Source organism: Uloborus diversus, chromosome 4, assembly GCF_026930045.1.
Source record: "Uloborus diversus isolate 005 chromosome 4, Udiv.v.3.1, whole genome shotgun sequence".
NCBI lineage: Eukaryota > Metazoa > Arthropoda > Arachnida > Araneae > Uloboridae > Uloborus > Uloborus diversus.
Genome location: NC_072734.1, coordinates 141,060,882 through 141,080,405, shown reverse-complemented (window position 1 = coordinate 141,080,405; position 19,524 = coordinate 141,060,882). Strand labels below are relative to the sequence as shown.

At 31.7% G+C, this 19,524-nt stretch overlaps 1 protein-coding gene and 1 non-coding gene across 2 annotated transcripts in view; both read left to right on the top strand.

Annotated features, from left to right (window-relative positions):
- Positions 1 to 19,164, top strand: part of LOC129221651 (60S ribosomal protein L35-like) — a 38,211-nt gene extending 19,047 nt beyond the window's left edge. The window contains exons 2-3 of the mRNA XM_054856178.1: positions 4,986 to 5,122; positions 18,906 to 19,164. Of these exons, the coding sequence (XP_054712153.1) occupies positions 4,986 to 5,122; positions 18,906 to 19,137 (369 nt within the window). The 3' untranslated portion in view covers positions 19,138 to 19,164. The remainder of the gene's footprint in view (positions 1 to 4,985; positions 5,123 to 18,905) is intronic.
- Positions 15,228 to 15,297, top strand: LOC129221657 (small nucleolar RNA SNORD61). Its single transcript, XR_008580534.1, has one exon. It is a non-coding gene; the product is annotated as a small nucleolar RNA SNORD61 (small nucleolar RNA).
- Positions 19,165 to 19,524: the final 360 nt, after the last annotated feature.

Genomic DNA, 19,524 nt, shown 5'->3' with positions numbered 1-19,524 from the left:
CCAACACAAAAAGTAAGTATTTAAAAAATTTAATTCCTGTTACAACGAGCTTTAAGGGTTCTCTTCACTGAGAGTCTGAAAAATTCGGATCTAATGTTAACCTACGGGGAAAGTTGGAGCTTGTTTTACAAATTCCTGTAAAGTTTTCGGATCCGTTTTTTTTTTCTGAGTATTTTTCAAGACCATGTCTGTTTCTTTTAGTTTTTACTTTTTTGATGTGTCCATTCTCCGATTTTTTAAAATTCGAGAAAAAATGAATTTCTTCGAAAACGAGGTACTGTTGGACATTTCGCTCTGTAAAACATCTGCAACTCGTGCTATCGAAATTTTAAGAACGCCCTGACACGCAAAATATTTCCAGCTCTCTTTTGAGATCTTGTTTGAAATAATGCGACCATTTTTTAAACAAATATCAAGTTCTAACTATTGAAAAAAATTTCAAAATACGTTCACTTTTTGCATTTGCCCCGCCCTAGAATAGTTACCTCCCCTTTTTGAGGGGTAAAAGCTAATGGGGTGTAAGATTTATTACCCTCTCATTAGTTCCCCTCAATGACCTCCGCTGGACGTCCTTTCTTCTTTCCTCTTTTCCTAAGGCTTTCGTGAAGAATCAAGTGCTTTTGAAAGTGAATCCATGTAGATGCGTGCTATTAGCTGTTAAATTCGCAACATCTGCTTTTTTTCAAATTTGTGGTTTGAAAAGAAATAGATTTGAAAGGAATATTTCTGAGTCAAATTGTTTATTTACAATATAATGAACATTGTTACAATGCTGTCGTTTTCCCTTCCAGTAGAAAAAATATTTTTATATATAGATTAAATCGTATTCCAGATACTGGGTATTTTGCATCGTTTTACATGTGTTTTATGTTACTACAAATGGTACACACATAAAGTGCTTTCCACAGCTCAACAAACATTTTTGAAAATTATTTGTGTCTTTAAGAGCCAGACTCGTCAAATTTCTTTAGAAGATTTGGGAGGTGGAAAATTCAATAGCGGAAAACATTCCGAACACCAACATACTCATTAAATACATAGAAAATCATGAAAAATATATTAGCAATTTAATATGATTCAGTTAATGTAAAAAACACACCGTGGTAGAATTACTAAGCATTGTATGTATTAGTTTTAATGACGTTTTCAGCCTTATGTTGCCGACAAAGCTAACTAAAATGTGAACAATATAGAATGGGGGTTACAAGTTTTCACTGTTTTCTATTTTCATTCTCAGAAGCTAGATCAACATTTTAATACAATGTAGAAAAAATTAATTACAGGCATAAAGGTTTTCAGGTCACATAAGCACCCCCCCCCCCCTTAAAAAAACATCATTAAAGATCGTCTTAAATTTCGTTTTTATGGCTTTAATTTCAAAAAATTTCGGGAAGGGAGTTTGTGAAAAGTCCTTCTTTGACCATAAAAAAAAAAAAAAAAAAAAAAAAAAAAAAAAAAAAAAAAAAAAAAGTCGTCTAAAATTGCATTTTTGGATTTCAAAAACCTGCATGTTCCCAACGTTAATAAAGATGGCCTACAATCATGTTTATAACACTTTAAAAATTTTGCCTCCCCCCCAACATCACACTAAGACTGCGTTTTTAGACTATTTCGAAAAATTTCGGGGAAAGCTTCCGAACTCCCCGTTTCCTAACAGAATTGAAGAACCTGAAATTGTGTTTTTGACGTTTCAAGTTCAAAAATTTGCTGGTGGAAGATCACAGGACCTCTTACTTACTTCCAAATACTACCAGAGATCGTCTAAAAGTGCATTTTGAAAATTTTTTATTTTCGAGAAAATTAAAAGGCATAGCCCCCAAACAGAGTGCTTGGGAAAATAGGGAGTATTTCTGAGTAAATAGTATGCTTACGATAAAGATCATGTTAATTAAATATAGAAATGGTTCCCTCTCCTAAACAAGAAGCTAAATCCTTTCTCTCGCTGTATTTACATATTACTAGGAGTCAATAGAATAGAAAATGTGGGATCTCAAAAAAGATTTTTGTTCTATACGAATGAAAATTACTTGATAATCATTGGATTAGAACATTCATTTTATTCTGTGACTGAAGACAGGATACGATAATTTTTCGGCACAGAAGTGCGTAACACAGAACTTAAAAGAAAAAGTTTGTCTTGTTTTTTTTTTTTAATTGTGAACCCTTACTTGTACCTATAATTGCTTTCCTAAATGTAAGCCTTTCATTTTTGTTTCAACTTTACGTATTTCCTGCAAATCTGTTTCTTGCCCTTTTTTTTATTTTTTATTATTGATTCATTAAATGCAAGATGCATGAAAACGAGGCAGAGCGATAAAAACTTTAAAATCTGGCAGAGCGAGGCGTTGAGATTTTTTTCATCTAAGTATTTCGAGATTTTTTTTTTTTTTTTTCAGGCAGATATACATGTAGGTAATATTTTCGTGCCTTCTGAGAAAAAGGACAACCCTTAATATTTATTATGACAACTAACGAGGATCAGACACCAACAAGACTCATTAGAAAATTTTAATAAAAACTCAATGTGTTGAAGTAGAAGCACTATATACACTATATGACCAAAAGCATTGGGACACTTTCAAAAATTCACATGTTTAGGGATTTCTCGAGAAATAATAGACCAATTGCTCTATAATTTGTTTCGCATAAAATGTATACTCTAGTTGTCATTTTCCAATAAAAATTAAGTCTGCTATTCATTTAGGGGACCGACAACAAATTGAGTAAAAAAGTTTTTTGATAATTTTCCATTGCAAATTGCTGGGAATAAGCTATAATTTTCAGAAATGAGTTAAAAATCTATCAAAAACTTATTTTTATATTTTTGTGAAAGTATCTCTTATACCCATGGAAATATAAGCATTTCTTTCAAAAATGCAAAATTTTTTTGAAGGTTTTCGCCTTATATTACGCAGAGTATTTCGTCAAACGTTACTAAACTTTTAAAATATTTGACAGCATTTTAGAGAAACATAATAATAAAATTTGAAGTTAAAATATTGAAAATTTGTTGAAATATGAACAGTTAAAGCTATTAATTTTTCACTGCGCAGACACGAAAGATAGCAATTTATAACGTTCATAATTCAGAGCTCAGATACATCCTACAACCCATGAAAAAAATTCCACCGCAATTTCTTTAAATTTTAAAAAGTTATCAGCAATCTAATGAGCCGAATTTCTATAATTCTAGGATAGGCGACGAATGATAAGGAATTGTTAGCAAACTGGCAACACTTTCCTGCCATCGTTATAGAGTGATTCATGATAAGAACAGATTATTTGTTGCTGGTCCCCTAAATGAATATCAGACTTAATTGTTATTGGATTTGACGTCTGGAGTATACTTTTCATGAGAAAAAAATTACAGAGCAGAGAGCAATTGGTCTTTTATTTTTTGAGAAATCCGTAAAATTGTGAATTTTTGAAAGTATCCCAATACTTTTGGTCATATAATGCATGTAATACCTCATGTATTTTGCCGAATTTAGTAACTGGGAATCTGAGACTCTAAAAGTGCTAGGTTTAGTTTTATTGCAAAATTTCAACGCAAGATAGTTTACAAACATTGAGAGTGGGGGAAGGAGTGATTTTTGCCTTTGAGCTTGGAGCAGGGTGAGCACCCTTGCATACAAAGATCAGAGAAAAATCTTTAATTTTTCAAATTCAGGAAATCCTTATCCGTAGCCGTCCGCGACTTTGCCGTTGTTATGCTCAATTTGAAAGAACTTTCACCATAACAACCCCTTGAGAAATGCTATCGTAGCCTTCTCATCTGCATATAGTACTTAGATAAATAAATAAATATTTTTTCAAAAAGAAAAGGATTCAAAGATAAAGATTAGGGGAATTTTCTGGTCACCAGTGGTGAGAAAAGGCATTTATAGTAGCCACATTTTTTTCTAGTCGCCACTACATTTGTAAAACAGGTAACTAACCAACAAAGTAGTATTTAATTTAGCACTAAAATATAAATATTATCAGTTCAAATAAAGGTTAATGTAAGTAATTAGTGGCATTAATGTTTATTGTACAATCAAGTATTAACTATGCAAAGAGGATCTAGTTTCATTTTTAAGAATGTTTTCTGCTAACTCGGATGGGGTTGGGGAGAGTGGCAAACAGGCAGAGGAAGTGAAAGAATTTCGCCAACCGATAACTAGTTAGTCCCCACTTTTATTCGGCACTCGATTTTTCAGATTTATTAAGTAGGATCATCCATTTTTAAAGAATATTTTTTTGTTAGAATTTGGAGTTCATTTCGTTAAAATTCAGTGTGGTCATGTAGGCTATCTTTTTTTTTCCTTCCTTTTTTGATATTATCAATTTTCAATAACGAACATTTTCTCTAAAAATAAAACGAATTTATAAATTTATTTATTGCAAATATTCATTCATTCGTTAATTTTTCCTAGATGAGATCAGGAACCGTATTAATGGGGAAAAAAAATCTTCGTTTCAAAAATTAATTTTAGTGCGAATGCAAATAAATTAATATCACAAGCGGGATTGCAAAATGCCGCGCCTTTTACACTGAGCAATTTTTCTTTTACCTATGTAGTCAAGACTCAAGAGGGAAAGAACTAGAATTTCCTTGGAAGGGTCTGTAAAAAGCTGCGGTTTCATTTCGCCGTCAGCTATTACCTCCTTCGACTACTCTGCACAGCAGGGGAGCGTCCGGTCTGTCCCCCTGCAAAATGTGACAGGTCACATGATCCACACTTTCATCGGCCACCGCTCGTTCTATTGGTTGTTGAAGTGTCAATCACTTCACTGATGAACATTGCTTTCGTTTAAAAAAAAAGCCCATTTTCAAGCGAGATCGTTTTTCTTCCCCACTGAAGAGCAGCCTTAAGGGACTGCAAATTTTATTTGTCATAATGGACTTTAAGCAATGTTATTTTGAACTATTAAATGGGGACATGTTTTGTTTTGTAGGTATTTTTTGTAGTTGTGTTTCACTGTATCAATTATGCATGTTATAGGTCAAAGTTAAAGCTCGAGAACTTCGTGGTAAGAAAAAGGAAGAGGTTGAAAAGCAATTAGAGGAATTGAAACAAGAACTTGCAGCATTAAGGATAGCTAAAGTGACTGGTGGTGCTGCTTCTAAGCTGTCAAAAATGTGAGTGAATCTGAAGTATCCTAGTTTTAAAACTGTAGCTTCTTCTTGTGATGATGTCAGAACTTAAGGAAATTGAATGGATTGGTAAAAATGACTATGTCACTGGTAAAAACTGGCCAAAACTAAATCCCCCCCCCCCCCCCAATAGCTTGCCAAAACTAGATTTTATAAAAATGCTAATATGCTTGTATATGCATAAAGGCAGCAGAAAATGTATTTATCATTTTTGAAGTAATTTTTTAAACTGGTTTAGTAATTAAAAATACAAGTTTTCTTATATCAACATTCAAAATTGTTCATTAAGAAGAATAAGGACACTAGTTTGTTAGGAACCTCAAACAACCTGTAATAAGTAATATACAGTCGGACCTTCATATATCAAAGTAGCAAATTGTTGGGGGGAAAATTCAATATATAGAAACAATCTTATTTTATTGTAAAAGTCTCCTAAAACATTAAAATTAAAGCCAACTTGCATATATGAAACCCAATTTCTAATTGATACGAGCATCAGATTAACTAAAAGTTAATAATTAAAAAAATAACGGAAATTACATTTTTACGTCTACATACATCTTCATTCTTCTTCAATTTAACTTGATCCACAACATTAGGGGATTTTCATTTTTACAATGTAATAGGAAGAAAAGTAAAAAATCAATCTGCTTAACTTGAATGATTTTTACTGCAGCTAAAAAGACTAGGAATGATAATCAACAGACAAAAGGGAGAACTTGAAACTGATTTTACAATATTGCTGGTTACAACTAAGATTTTCAATAAACTTAAAAGAATATAAGAACTCCAGAAACTGATTTTACAATGTTGCTGGTTACAACTAAGATTTTAAATAAACTTAAGGAAATATAAAAACTCCAGAACGAAACAACGACCTATCTACACACCTCTCAACCCCAGATTCCTTATGAGTTTCCTAGCAACCTTTAATAAACACAATTTTCTCTCCTAACCTTCATTTTTCATGAGACAAACTGTCTAAAATGGAAAAAAAAATCTAAGAGTGTCTCGGGGGGGGGGGGGGGAATCGATATATAGAGATATTTTCGATATGTAGAAACAATTTTTCTATGTAATGAACATAAAAATTTGCTAGGATTTCAATATATAGAAAATTTTGATGTGTGGAAATTCGATATGGGGGTTTGACTGTACTTTTTTAAACAAATTTGAAATTCATTTTCTACTCATGCGACTATAAAACAAATTGTACAGTCTACACTGTTTGCCGATTTTCCTAAAGTCAACATATGTGTTTCATATTCCTTTTAATTATGAACTCATTTATTTCTTAACTTGGTTATATCCTTGTCCAATGGAAAGAACCATTTTTTTTCAAGCCAGTTTTGTCTGAGAACATCCACCCACTGGCCAAAATTCGTACAACCCCACTCACTGCCTCTTGTTCACCTGAAACTTCCTCAGTCTCAGCTCTCCCCATCCCTCCCCTTTTTAGTTCTATAGGACATTCCTGGTGTAAACTGAAATTATGCACCAAAACCCTACATCAGGGTTGCAGTTTTGACGGGAAAAAACCCATTTTGGCCTTGCCATTGGCCAAAACTGGATTTAACCACCACAGAGTTGGTCAAAACTGTATTTTATAAATGCACATTTTAATGCATAATTAAAAGAAATAGAATGTATATTTTTATCATTATTGTGCATCATTAAATAATTTTTAAACCTGATTTATTGAAAGAATGCAACTTTTTTTAACATAAAAAATTATTCACAATGATAAAGGGACACTTGTTTATTAGGAATACTAAACGTACTCATTTATTGATTGTAAATTTTATTATTTTCTATATCCATGTCTAATGGACAAAACTGATTTTATCAAAGCTTGTTTTAACCGGTTTTATCCATGGTTAAAATATACCTCAATGCTCAAATTTTGAATTGGTAGCCAATGGCTACCAGGTGTTCACAAAATGGTAGCCAAATCTCAAAAAATGATAGCCAAACTTTATTTTAGTTTAAACTATTTAATTTATTTTATTACGTTTATTTATTTAGTATGTGTGTATATGTCATTGGCGTGGCAAAGAACGTTTCTTATAAAATAATAATTAAAAATAAATAAGTAAATTAAAAATAATAAAAGAATAAATAAAATAAAAAGCGAGCTAAAAATAAAAAGGAAAAGAGGGTTGAGGAAAAATTTTGGAGGGGGGGGGGGGATCGAACTTGGGGGGAACAGGCACCCCTGCCCAGATATTATTTAACACATCTTTTGCAAACTATAATCTGCATTAATTCATCTTTAAGCAAAACACATCACGATAAAAAAATAAATAAATAAAAAATATTATTATTATTATTATTAATTTTTTTCAGCTTTCAAAACTTCTAGAAACATTACAGCTTTCAACCAAAACACGAGTTAGTTCCTTGATAAAGAAAACAAAATACCAAAAACTTGAACAGAATGTAAAACCTAAACCATTTGCGATTCTACAAAATATTTTTTTGTTTTTACAAATGCATGCAGAATTTTATAAAAATCGAAGCCTGAGTGTCAAAAAATGAATAAATAAAAGAAAGGTAAACAATATAAAACAAAACGAAAAAAAAACAGAAAATGAAATAAAAGATCCAGTAGAAGAAAAAAAGGGTTTCAGCTGTATTCTTTCCACCTTCTCTAGACGCAAGGGTGCCATTTTTGTTAATATTATTTATGTGTTTTATAAATACGATTGTACTTCTCTTTATTTATTTTGGAGCACACATTTTCCTCTTCTAACTGGTGAAAATAACAATCTACAACGCGGCGCCATTTTGAAAATTTACCGCGAAACTTAAAAATAACTTTTTTAAGGAGAAATAAAGTAAATAAACGGATATGTCCTCTCCTCCAGTAGATTTTATATTTTAAAAAGAAAAAAAAAGGAAAAACAAACAATAAGATTAAAACAAAAAATCAAAAATCTTGCAAAAAAAATTTTTTTTTAGCGATATCGTTTTTACCTTGTCTCGGTGCATTTTGACTCAAAGGCGCCATTTTTGTTTATTCATATGTAAATCAAATGTACAAGATTAAAATTCTTTTTATTTTGGAAAGGACATTTTCGTCTTAACTGGTAAAAATGAACAATAACAACGCGACGCCATTTTGAAAACGCGTAGTTTAAAAATACCGCAAAACGAAGAAATAGCGATTTGTTAAGGAAAAATAAAGTTGAAAAATGAATTTAAGATCAAAAAAGCATAATTTACTAAATTGGTGTATGAAATTTGTGTATATTTACGATCGCGTGTAAAGAAAGCCGAGTTTTCAAAATAGCATGTTCAATAGCAATCAAAATTTGCCGTTGTGATTGCGATTTTTGTTTTCTATTCAGAATATGAACACATAGCACAATTAGCCACAATTGGACAATACTCCCCTTCCCTCCTTCACCCCCGGCGATCCGATAGCCGAACTTTTAATGAACAAAAGAATTTGGGGAAAGGTCATATGTCAAGACTCTAGGTCAGGGAAGGTTGCATTGGCGAATGGTAGCCACATTGGCGACTGAAGTGAAAATAATGGTCGCCAAAATTTGAAAATTGGTCGCATTTGGCGACTGGCGACCGCGAGTTTTGAGCTTTAGGTTAAAACCACCACTTGCCGAAACTTTTAACAACCCTGCCCCACACGGTAGAAGACAATTTATATCCCTAGTGATGATAAAATTGAGGGGCAGGATGGATCAGGGAGTAGAATTTCAGCTAAGATAAAAGTAGACAAGATGCTTAAATGTCTACTTTCCAGAAACAGCAAAATTATGTGTTTATTCAACATCAAACTAATGAAAATGGTTCAAAATGTGCTGTAAATCGTTGTTCTTTGTTATTACTTTGAAAAAAAATTTGAGAAATGAAAAATTTTATACAATTCTCATCGTTTTGGATTCTAATGTGCTACAAAATTTTTCAACTAAATTATATTTTTATTTTTTACTTTTTTTTGGGGGGGGGGGGCAGGCTTCATTTTGGACGTTAATGTGCTAAAAACTATTTCATCTAAGTTAGTTTCTTGAAGACTTCTGATTACTTTTATTGAGCCATTTCAAAATCTTTTTACCATCTTAAATGTTTCGTATTATCTCTGTTTGGTCATTCTCAAGATAAATGAAACAAAGACTCTTAATTGCCTGGGTTTCCAGAAACAAAATTTGATATTTATCGCAGTGCAAACCATTGCAAAAAACATAAGGTATGCCAAAAGTTTTTTTTTAAGCAAATGTCAATGAATTATTAAGTAATAAAGTGAATGAATTACTTATTACTCTCAATTGACCACAAATGATGTTCCTTTGACTTTCATGTCAAGCCCTCTGCTAGCACCATTGTCCACACACTTCCGATCCCCCTGGACAGCCCAGTGGCAGAAAGTTTTGTAGCTGTCTGCGACAAGCTTTCAGAACTTCATAATCTGTTTGCAAAATTTCGAGCGGGGTTTCAATAAAAAAGTCTTAAGGCAGGAGGTGCCCCCCCCCCCTAAATTGAGCCCAAACACTCGATTCTGGGGCCAGGATTTTTTACAGGGTCCTTTTTTTTTGTGGAAAAGCAAATAATTTTGCGTGGGGGAGGGTGAAATTTCAAAATGGGTGTTTTTGGGAAAAAAAAAAATTTCCCGTTTATAATATTAATTTCCTTTAAATAATTGATTTAAAAAGATATCAAGCAGTGGTTGAGCATTTAACTCTTTGAAACTCTTATAAATCTCAGAATTTCGTTAAAAACATCTAGATTTCGTGACTTTGATAAAAATAAAGGAGAATTTATTTGTTCGTCTCTTAACAAAGCAAACTATACGTGGGCAGTTCTCAAAAGGTGGGAACAAAAAAGTTAACTTTGAGCAATTTCAAAAATTTTCAAATTCAACATCAATTTTGCTTTTATTCTACAGCATGCATACCTCGAACACAATATATGAACATGAAAAGACAGCAGGTATTTGTAAAAATTGTTAATTAGCAAATCAAATCAGCAGCTGTAGGTAACAGATTTTGGATATTGTTGTCCTGTAGGTAACGGATTTTGGACATCATCATAATTTAAGTTTCACCATTTTTGACAATTGTTAATCTGATTTTTAACTTTTCCAATGAAAATTTTATTTATATTAATGAAGTACTTGAATGGCTATACATACTGCTCTTTACATGTAATAAAGCTTTGGAATCATTTTGAAGAAGTTGATGAAAGGTAAAAAAAAAGCTTCATGGAAATAACTATACAAACTCGTAGCTTCTTTTATTAAATAACATTTGTATTTCTCTGGATTATTAACTTTCATTTCTGCAGATATTTTCCAAACTTAGAATGTACTTCTACCAGAACCTCACTTTTTGTTCTACTTCTAGGAGACATAATCTCGTGTGAGCATTAAAATTTGCAATAAATCCTTTTGCAAATAGGTATTAAAAATCAATAATGACTTCAAAAAGCATATAAATGCAACACAAATTCCATAAAAGAACTTAAATTGTTTAAAGCAATTTTTCAAAACATGTTGTTAATTCAAAAGGCTTACTATCTCTCAAATCTCAAGATAGAATGAAAATTACCAACTAATATTTGTTTACAGATCAACTGCAGACAATTTCTTTTTAACTCTAAAAATAAAAAAATTGCTAGCGCAGGTGATAAAGTCGTCAAAACTGGTGCAGCTGACGATAAACTAAATTTGTCAAACTGGAATTCCCCTCTGGTAACTTTTAGCTTATCGGATACTCTTTTGTCGCTAATGGAGGTTTGCTTGGCGATTTTAGCACAAAATGGCTTTTGTTACGAACATAACCAGCCATGTTTCTACTGTAATTTATGTATTGTTCAATGTGTAGCATATTAATTATGCAGAATACCAATGGATTAAAGATAACATTATAATAACCTTTTTTATTGAGGTTAAGACAGTGGATCATCAAAAATTATGAATAAACAGACAGAATTATCGGCATCAAGATCGTAACACCATTTGGACATCTCACATGTATGTTTAAGAAAAATCATTTTCCTTCTAAGATACTGCATAAAAGCTTATGAAAACACTTTTAAACAATTAAAAATTGATTCTGAGGATCGATAAATACCTTTAAAACGAAAACATCATATACTTAGTTCTCAAATAATAGCATTGTAAAGATCGTAACTTTTGGACATACATCAAATTTCAAACATACGTTTTTCTAAAATCGTTTACAAAGTAAATAATCTATCTTTACTTTTGTTATTTGTGTAAAATATTAACAGTTATTCAGTGTAAGATTCATACCTTTAATTTTTTTTTGAAACGTATGGAAATAATTTTAAAAAAAATTTTTTCAATGGTACATTTGCTCAGTTAACGTTTTGGTATGTCCAAAATTGTGCCTTTTAGCAAAAAAAATATTTTTTTAAGGGCATTTGAAGAGCATTTTTTCCATAATTTATGTCAATTCTTGTCTCTATACAGTATTATAGTTTAACTCAAAAATTTTTGAGTTAATTAAAATGAAAGTTATTTGGTGTTGAAGCTTCAAAGTTGAGGTCTGTGTTTGCTCCCACCTTTTGAGAACGGCCCACATAAAAAATTCGTAAAATCTGATGCTCGAAGCGGATGCCATGAGATTGCAATTTTCAAAGAGAAGGCTCCAAAACTATAAGAACCGCTCATAAAAGAATTTTTTTTAATATTATTTTAGAATTGCATTTTAGAAGCCTATGACAAACATATCATTAATATTCAGTAAATTATCGCCCATTAGCCAGGGGTAAAGCAGAAATAAGTGAAATACACCGCCCGCCAAACAAACTGGTAGCTAATATAGAATCTGCTAATTCTATATTAGCTACCAGTTTGTTTCGCACTCTTGGCTTCCTTAAGAGGTTTTCCATCTCCAGCTCAGTCACTTTCCTATGCCGGGCTGATGAGTGCTAATAAGCACGAAACTGCAGTCCTCGGCTGGAAATGACTGAGCTGGCGGTGTATTTCACGCATATCATTAATATCTATCGACACAGTTGTAGGGAAACTAAAATTAAAACTATCTATTCAGCATTTAAATTTTTGACTCGTAAGAAACTGAATTTCGTAAAAAAAAACTGAATTTCGTTTCAAAATCTTGAAATGATGGTTTTAATAGACTTCATTTATTTGCCTCCATATAATGCAAAGTTAACTTGAAAAAATAAAAGTAAAAGTTAGATTCTCATATCAGATGCTTCACGTTTCAATTCGCTGACATGTTTTTTTTGTACAGAGAAAAATATGCCTTATTTTTTATTTTGATTTCAGATTTGCTATTTCAGTAAACAATTTAAAAAAGATTGTTTTGGTTTATGGGGGCAGGTGGCCATCATTTTCTCCCTGCATCAGCAGCAGTTCATGCAAATAATTGTCTGATAGTTGCAGACAGCTTTTTTTCTCTGCTGACAACTTTTTTTTCCCTCAGACAACTTTTATATTTTTAGACCAGACAGAACTGTCTGGGATAGGGTTTCATTGTCCTTGATCGTTTCTGTGGTCTATGTCCTACATACACATGCCACCATCCATTAAGAGAAGGTTTGTTGTGTGCTGGATTTGGTTTCTGTCTAAGAGGATTTAAGTAATGCACAAGAGTGTCAGGTTAAAAAGAAAGAAGTAGATTCTGGAGGATAGTAAACATTTGTAGAAAGAAAAAACCTAACGAGTGGCATCCTATCTCCATGCATGGTTGTTGAGAACAATATTTGAATTCAAGATGTCAAAATTCAAATCTGATTGTTTCCTTGAAAAGTGAATCTTATCTGCTAAAATGCAGTTTCATGCCAACTTCATTTATTTTTTGAGAAAAAATCTCTATTTATTCACTCTCCAAAATGCATTTTTTATATGTATAAGTGGTAAAAAAATTATGTTTTAGAATGTGCAAAGTTTTATTTGTTTATTCCTTTGTGAGTTGAAAACTATCCTTCCCCTGTTTTGGGCTAAGTAACTAATAATCACTTCGGGTATGATTGCCATGTTTAGAATTTCTTGACTTCTACAAACGAGTGCATCATGATTAAATATAATTCAATGCTATGATGATTCCTTAAAAAATGATTCATGATTGTTTAACCCTCTAAGAAGATCTGAGTAATTGAATTTACAGATGTACTGCCTCTCGTTACATTTAGTTTATAAGCATTGTTTAATACCAAGACTCCTTTGATTCAAATGTAATGATTTATATCATGTTACATAGTTATAGGATGCTAATTATTTTAAAAGGTGATAGAATATTCATTAATTCTTTTTAAAAACTAAAAACCCATCATATTTTTTGATGAAAAGGGAGCAAATATAATTTTAAAAACATGCTTGTATGTTAGTGGTACGCGACTTGTTTTCAACTTGATATTTTTACTGTTCGCCGCAATAGACTCTCAGACAGTTTTAAATTGTATTTAGGATTTTTTCTCTTATTTTGCAAAAGAGTGATTTATTTTTCAATTCGGAGCTGTAATGGGTTTTTCTGTGATTAAATTAAGTTCTGAATTTCTGAAGACAGCATATAAGGCAGATTATGAGAGAAAAGCCTGAGTATTTTGTAGTGAGACAAAAAAGTAGCTCTATTCATTTTTTGAAAACAAAAGGTATGGAACAATGAAAAATATACACAGATTTAGGCCCCCCCCCCTCCAAATTTTTTTAGCGATGAATTCAGCTTTATGTGCAACAAATGGCTTCATAACATAGTTTACACCAGGTATGAAATATCAAAAGGAAAAAAAGCTCTTAAAAATGATAGATTTGGTTTTGATACTAAATGCAAGTCAGTAAATCAATTTAAATTTATTAAATATAATTCAATGCTATGATGATGCTTTTATAAATGATACATGATTGTTTTACCCTCTAAGAAGATCTGAGTAATTGAATTATCAGATATACTCTTTTTCTGCAAGAAAGAATTTCTGTTTATTTTTTAAGGTTGCTTACATCAAAATCGTTTCATACAGGAGGTTTTTTTTTTTTTCAGTTTCTAAAACTTTAGATGCTATGCCGGGGTCGATCCAGGTTTTATTCTTTAGGTCCGCCTTTTGTGAAAAAGTAAAATATTCGTAGATTTTCTTTATTTTCGTGAAAAAGAAATTTTTATAGCATTTTTTTCTGTATAAGCGTAATTTCAGAGCATTTTTAGTCGTCATACTTCATTGAAAAAGCCCTAACAAGAATAAGAGCAAATGACGTAATATATAAAAAAAGATGCTTAAAATTCTTAGATTTAATCCAAGGTCTTAAAAAGTGATGCATTCAAAAAAAATTTTAATTGCATGGTATCTGCCATATTGTGAATGGGGCCGCTTTTACGATGCGGAATTTTGTGAAGGGGCCGCAAAGTGGACCCAATTTCAGCCTATATAGACCCCTGCTATGCATTTCTGTGGAACCTAAAAGATTCTCCAAAAATATTTTGTATGCTTTCTAAAAATCTGAAATGTATTGAAAGAAAAGCAGTAATATTTTCTGTTGCCGTTCTAAATTTTCGCTGCTGTTAATCTCAAATCACCTCAATATACGCTAACGCTGGATTTTCAAACAGAATTTTGAGTCCTATAGGCATTTAATTTACAAAATCCCTACTGCTATTTTAAAAATCCCTTTCATGCTCAAATTTTTATTATTAAATTTATTTGTGAAGATTTTCAAAATTTTACACGCATGTCTCTCTAGTCTTAAGTTTTCAACAATAGCAGCTATGATATTTGGCTTTTCTATGATTAAATTGTGCAATGAATAACTGTGATGACAGCTTATAAGGCAGATTATGAGAAAAGCCTGATCTGATGTGTGGAGTATACCATAGAGGTGTTTAAATGCAATTCAGGAATATGAGTTACAATTATGCAATGGTCAAGACCAATAATAGAGTGTGCATCTCAATGCTGGGGCGTTACTAACCAAATTTCTTCAAAAATGCTTATCTATTGCTACATATTTGATTTATATTTAAAAAATAAATCTTAAATCAGTCAAATGGTTTTACAATGCAGAACATCACTAAGTATTCTGCTTTGGGGAGAAGAGCTAGCATTTTTACAAAGATTTGCATGTATTCCCCGGATGTTATGAAAATATCAATATGCTATGATGATACTTCTATACATGATCACATCATGATTAAAATTTATACCCTCTAAGAAGATCTGAGCATTTTAAGGTCATAACTCATCTGAATGTTTTGATTCACATCTAGCCTACCCTTAATTGCCTATGAATCTTAACATGGCTCACAACCTTTTTACAATTTACGAAAAACTAGGTTCCTTAGTATCTCAAAACTTGTTTAAATTTTTGAAAGTATGCTTGTTTACATTGTATTTTAATGGTGCCAATGTGGGGGGGGGGGGCAAGTGAGGGCTCTAGCCCCCCCCCCCTCCTCCGTTTGAAATTGGAACTACCTTGCTTTAGTACTATTTATCTTTGCAAAATTGTAATAACAGGTCTTCTCCAGCAATTAATGAATAAGTTATTAAAAATGTCAAATTTGAATAACTCCAATATGTACATAAATCTGTTTCTATAGGGGAAATATCCTGCTAAACCATTGAGAAAATATGAGCCCCCCCCCCCCCCCTTAAAGTTTTGCATATGGGCACCCTTGTTGTATTTACTTCCCTAATGATTATGTTTGAAAGTAGTGGTCTGATGAACTGTGAGGACTGCTGTTAAATGAAGGGGCTAAATGTAATCATTTTCTATTAAAAGTAATTAAATGTTCGATTTTAAGCCTTTGAATTTATATTAAGTTTTTTTTCCCTTCAGATTTTAGGAACACATGGTAGTTTTATTTAAATCCCAATGATTAAGTTTGAAAGTAGTGGCCTGATCAACTGAGGACAGCTGTTAAATGAAGGGATTATTTAACCATTTCTTTAATAAGTTTGATTGTAAAAATGTGCTGAATATAAATCTTTTTTTTAGCATTTTAGTGTTCCATCTAAATTTTATGGTACCTTTAGAAATTTTCTATATTTGAATCCCAATGATTATGCATGAAAGTAGTGGCCTGATAAACTATGAGGACTACTGTTAAATGAAGGGACAGTAAATTTGCTTTGATAATTTAATGATGGTAAAAATGTAGTCCATAAAAGCTTTGTTTTTTAATTTGTAGTGTTTCTTACAGATTTTAGGAAAGCCTTTGGAAATAATTTTTAATCCCGATGATTATGTATGAAAGTAGTGGCCTGATAAACTATGAGGACTACTTTTGAATGAGGGGACTTGAATTCTTGATATACAATTATAATTTCAGTTTCTTTTTAAGAAATAATATACTACTACTGTTTCTTGTTGCTTATTGTTTGTCTTATTCTGCAGGAAATTCCAAAATGTCTTCTGAAATTTTCTATATTTGAATCCCAATGATTATGCATGAAAGTAGTGGCCTGATAAACTATGAGGACTACTGTTAAATGAAGGGACTGTAAATTTACTTTGATAATTTAATGATGGTAAAAATGTAGTCCATAAAAGCTTTGTTTTTTTAATTTGTAGTGTTTCTTACACACATTGGTCAACATATTGTCTCACATGATCTCAATCTCTGCTCATAAACTTAAATTTGAAAAGTGGGAATGACCACATAAGAAATTAGTTTTGCATCTCAGTGAGTGATTTAAAACGTATTGATACAATATCATAAATTTCATCAAATTTTACAATGCGAGTAGAAAACTAAATGTTTTAAATGAAAATGGCAAAGCTAAATGTCGCTGCAGTGTACTTAATGATTTCAAATGACAATCTTTATGAAAAAAAAATAAGTGATTTAAATTTTTTAATGGTGTAGACTTTTTAAACATTTTCATACCCTAATTATTTGATTTGTAGAATACCAATTTGCATCAAATCTTCAATTTTGTAACAGAAAAGCCATAAAAGTTTAAAACTGAAGTCATTGTTCAAAACTATTAGAATGTACACATTTAACATTTCTTAAAATTTGTTTTCTTGTTGAAAATGTAATTAATAAAAAATTCCTAAAATTGCTCTACAAAATCAGAATTACAGGAGCAGTTGTGCCCCTCGTAATGAAATACTCATTTCCCACACTGTTCTAAGTGCGCATGTGTCTGCGGGGTAAAAAAGACCAGATTGCGATGTTTTTTATTCTTCTACCATTTGATGTAGTGGCCGGTGGACACAAGAAATAAATGGCACATATTCCCAGAGATTGAAGGGGATAAGACAAAAATTGTTTGTTCTCAAGTTCGAGCTAAAAATAAACATGTTGAATTTCTTATTTAGTTACTAATAAAAATTATACTGATAAACTAGCTCTATTTGCATTGTGCTTTTCTATGATTAAAAGAAACTAATATGAAAACTGTGATGACTGCAAATAAGGCAGATTATGAGAAAAGCCACCCTTCTAATTTGCCTTTATTTAACAGTTAAGAACCTGTATTTTAAATGTCAAATCAACAAATAGGAAATATTCGAATCAGTTAAATTTTGCTTTGGCTTTGCTCTGTTTCAAAGCATAATTCTGCGTTAAGTTCATTTTAACGTTAAATACAAGTATTTTTATTATTAATACAAGTATGTGCAGAAATAATTTCTGCAATTGAAGTTTGTTTTCTGTAAATTAATGCAAGTGTCAAATGATGCTAAATACTTTCGTTCTCCTGAAATATTATTGATGACATCATATGACTGACTAGCACTTGCTAATTTTAATGCCTTTGTTGTAACACCCTGTAGCTTTTTTTCCTTTAAATTTTTAACAGTATTGTTAAGCTATTTAATTTTTACTTTAGTTGCACAAAGCTCCATAGCAACTCTTTCAAAGATAAAAATTTTTTTATAGTAATATCCTTATGCAAGTATGTAAATATATTGTCTGCAATTAACGGCTATTTTGTGTTAGGTTCATGCAAGTGTCAAATGATGCTAAATACTTTCGTTCTCCTGAAATATATTTGATGACATCATATAACTGATAAGAACTTGCAAATCCATATTCCCTATTTAGATCCCCCCCTACATCACTTCTGCCGCATTTTATTATTTACTCCTTCTTACATTGGCAGTGAGTGATTTATTATTGTACCAACAAATGCTTTCAGTTTTGAGGGTTGATACAGTTGGATTTTACTTCTGTTGATCAGTTTACAATCCCCAAAATCTTACCAACAAACTCTGTCACATGATGTTAAATACTTTCGTTCTCCTGATGAAGTTTGAAGATTTCAGTTACCTGATGGCACTTTTGCTCTTGTTGTCGTAAGTCAATAGTACTGGATCGCACATGCCTGACATGAGTCAAACAAAAACTTAGGTGCCAAAAAAAAAATTTATATACCATCCAAGTTATATCCCGCATCATAAATCACTCTGCCTTTGTCAGACCCTGTGCAAGACCATTGTTTCACCTGCTTTTGCCAATAATGTGCCAGATGATGTTAAATACTTTCGTTCTCCTGAATGAGATATGATGATTTTAGTTACCTGATGACACATTTATCTGGCTGCTTTACAATTATTTTATTCATATATTTAATCCTACTGTTACCGCTCAAATGATGTCTCACACTTTCATTCTCCTGAAGAAATCTGATGAACTCTTCATCTCCTGATAAGTAATGTTATTTCTTTTTAGTAGTTGTAAAATATGATAGTAATTTCAAGTGACTTCAATTTCATACATTTAGTAGTTCTTTCATGAATTGGAACTAATAAAGAACTGTATTTAATTCACTTAAATATTATCCACTCTTATCATTTCCTAATTAAGTACTATGTCTTGTTTTCTAGATATATCGTGCGGAAGTCTATTGCCAGAGTTTTGACAGTAATCAACCAGAACACAAAGGAAAATTTAAAGAAAGCATTCAAGAATAAGAAGTACAAGCCCACTGATCTTAGGCCGAAAAAGACCAGGGCAATGCGTAGGGAACTTACACCTCATCAAAAAAATTTAAAGACCCCTAAAGAATTGAAGAAGATGCGATCATGGCCACAAAGGAAATATGCTGTAAAGGCATAAATTTCATTAAAGCTTATTTCAAACTTTTGTAACTGAATTCATTTTTTCTAGATATTTTGCAACTATTATAGTGACACTTTTTTATGAATTGTATTAAGTGAACTCAATGGCAAGAAAGCAAAGGTTTTAACCACATATAGAAACTTGGTGTTGCCTTTGATTTCTATTATCTTCAGATGAGATCTTGCAAAATATTAATTTTATGGGGTTCTTGTAATAAACTTGCTGATGATTTATTTCTTTTACAGCAAATACAATGTTTAACTCTTCCCCACAAAAAAGGCTTTATAATCTTAAACCCCAAAACCCTCAGCCTTAAAAAGTTATATTCAGTTTTTCTGCCAAGTATCTGCCTAACTACCGTCCTCGCTGTTTTCCTTTTTCATC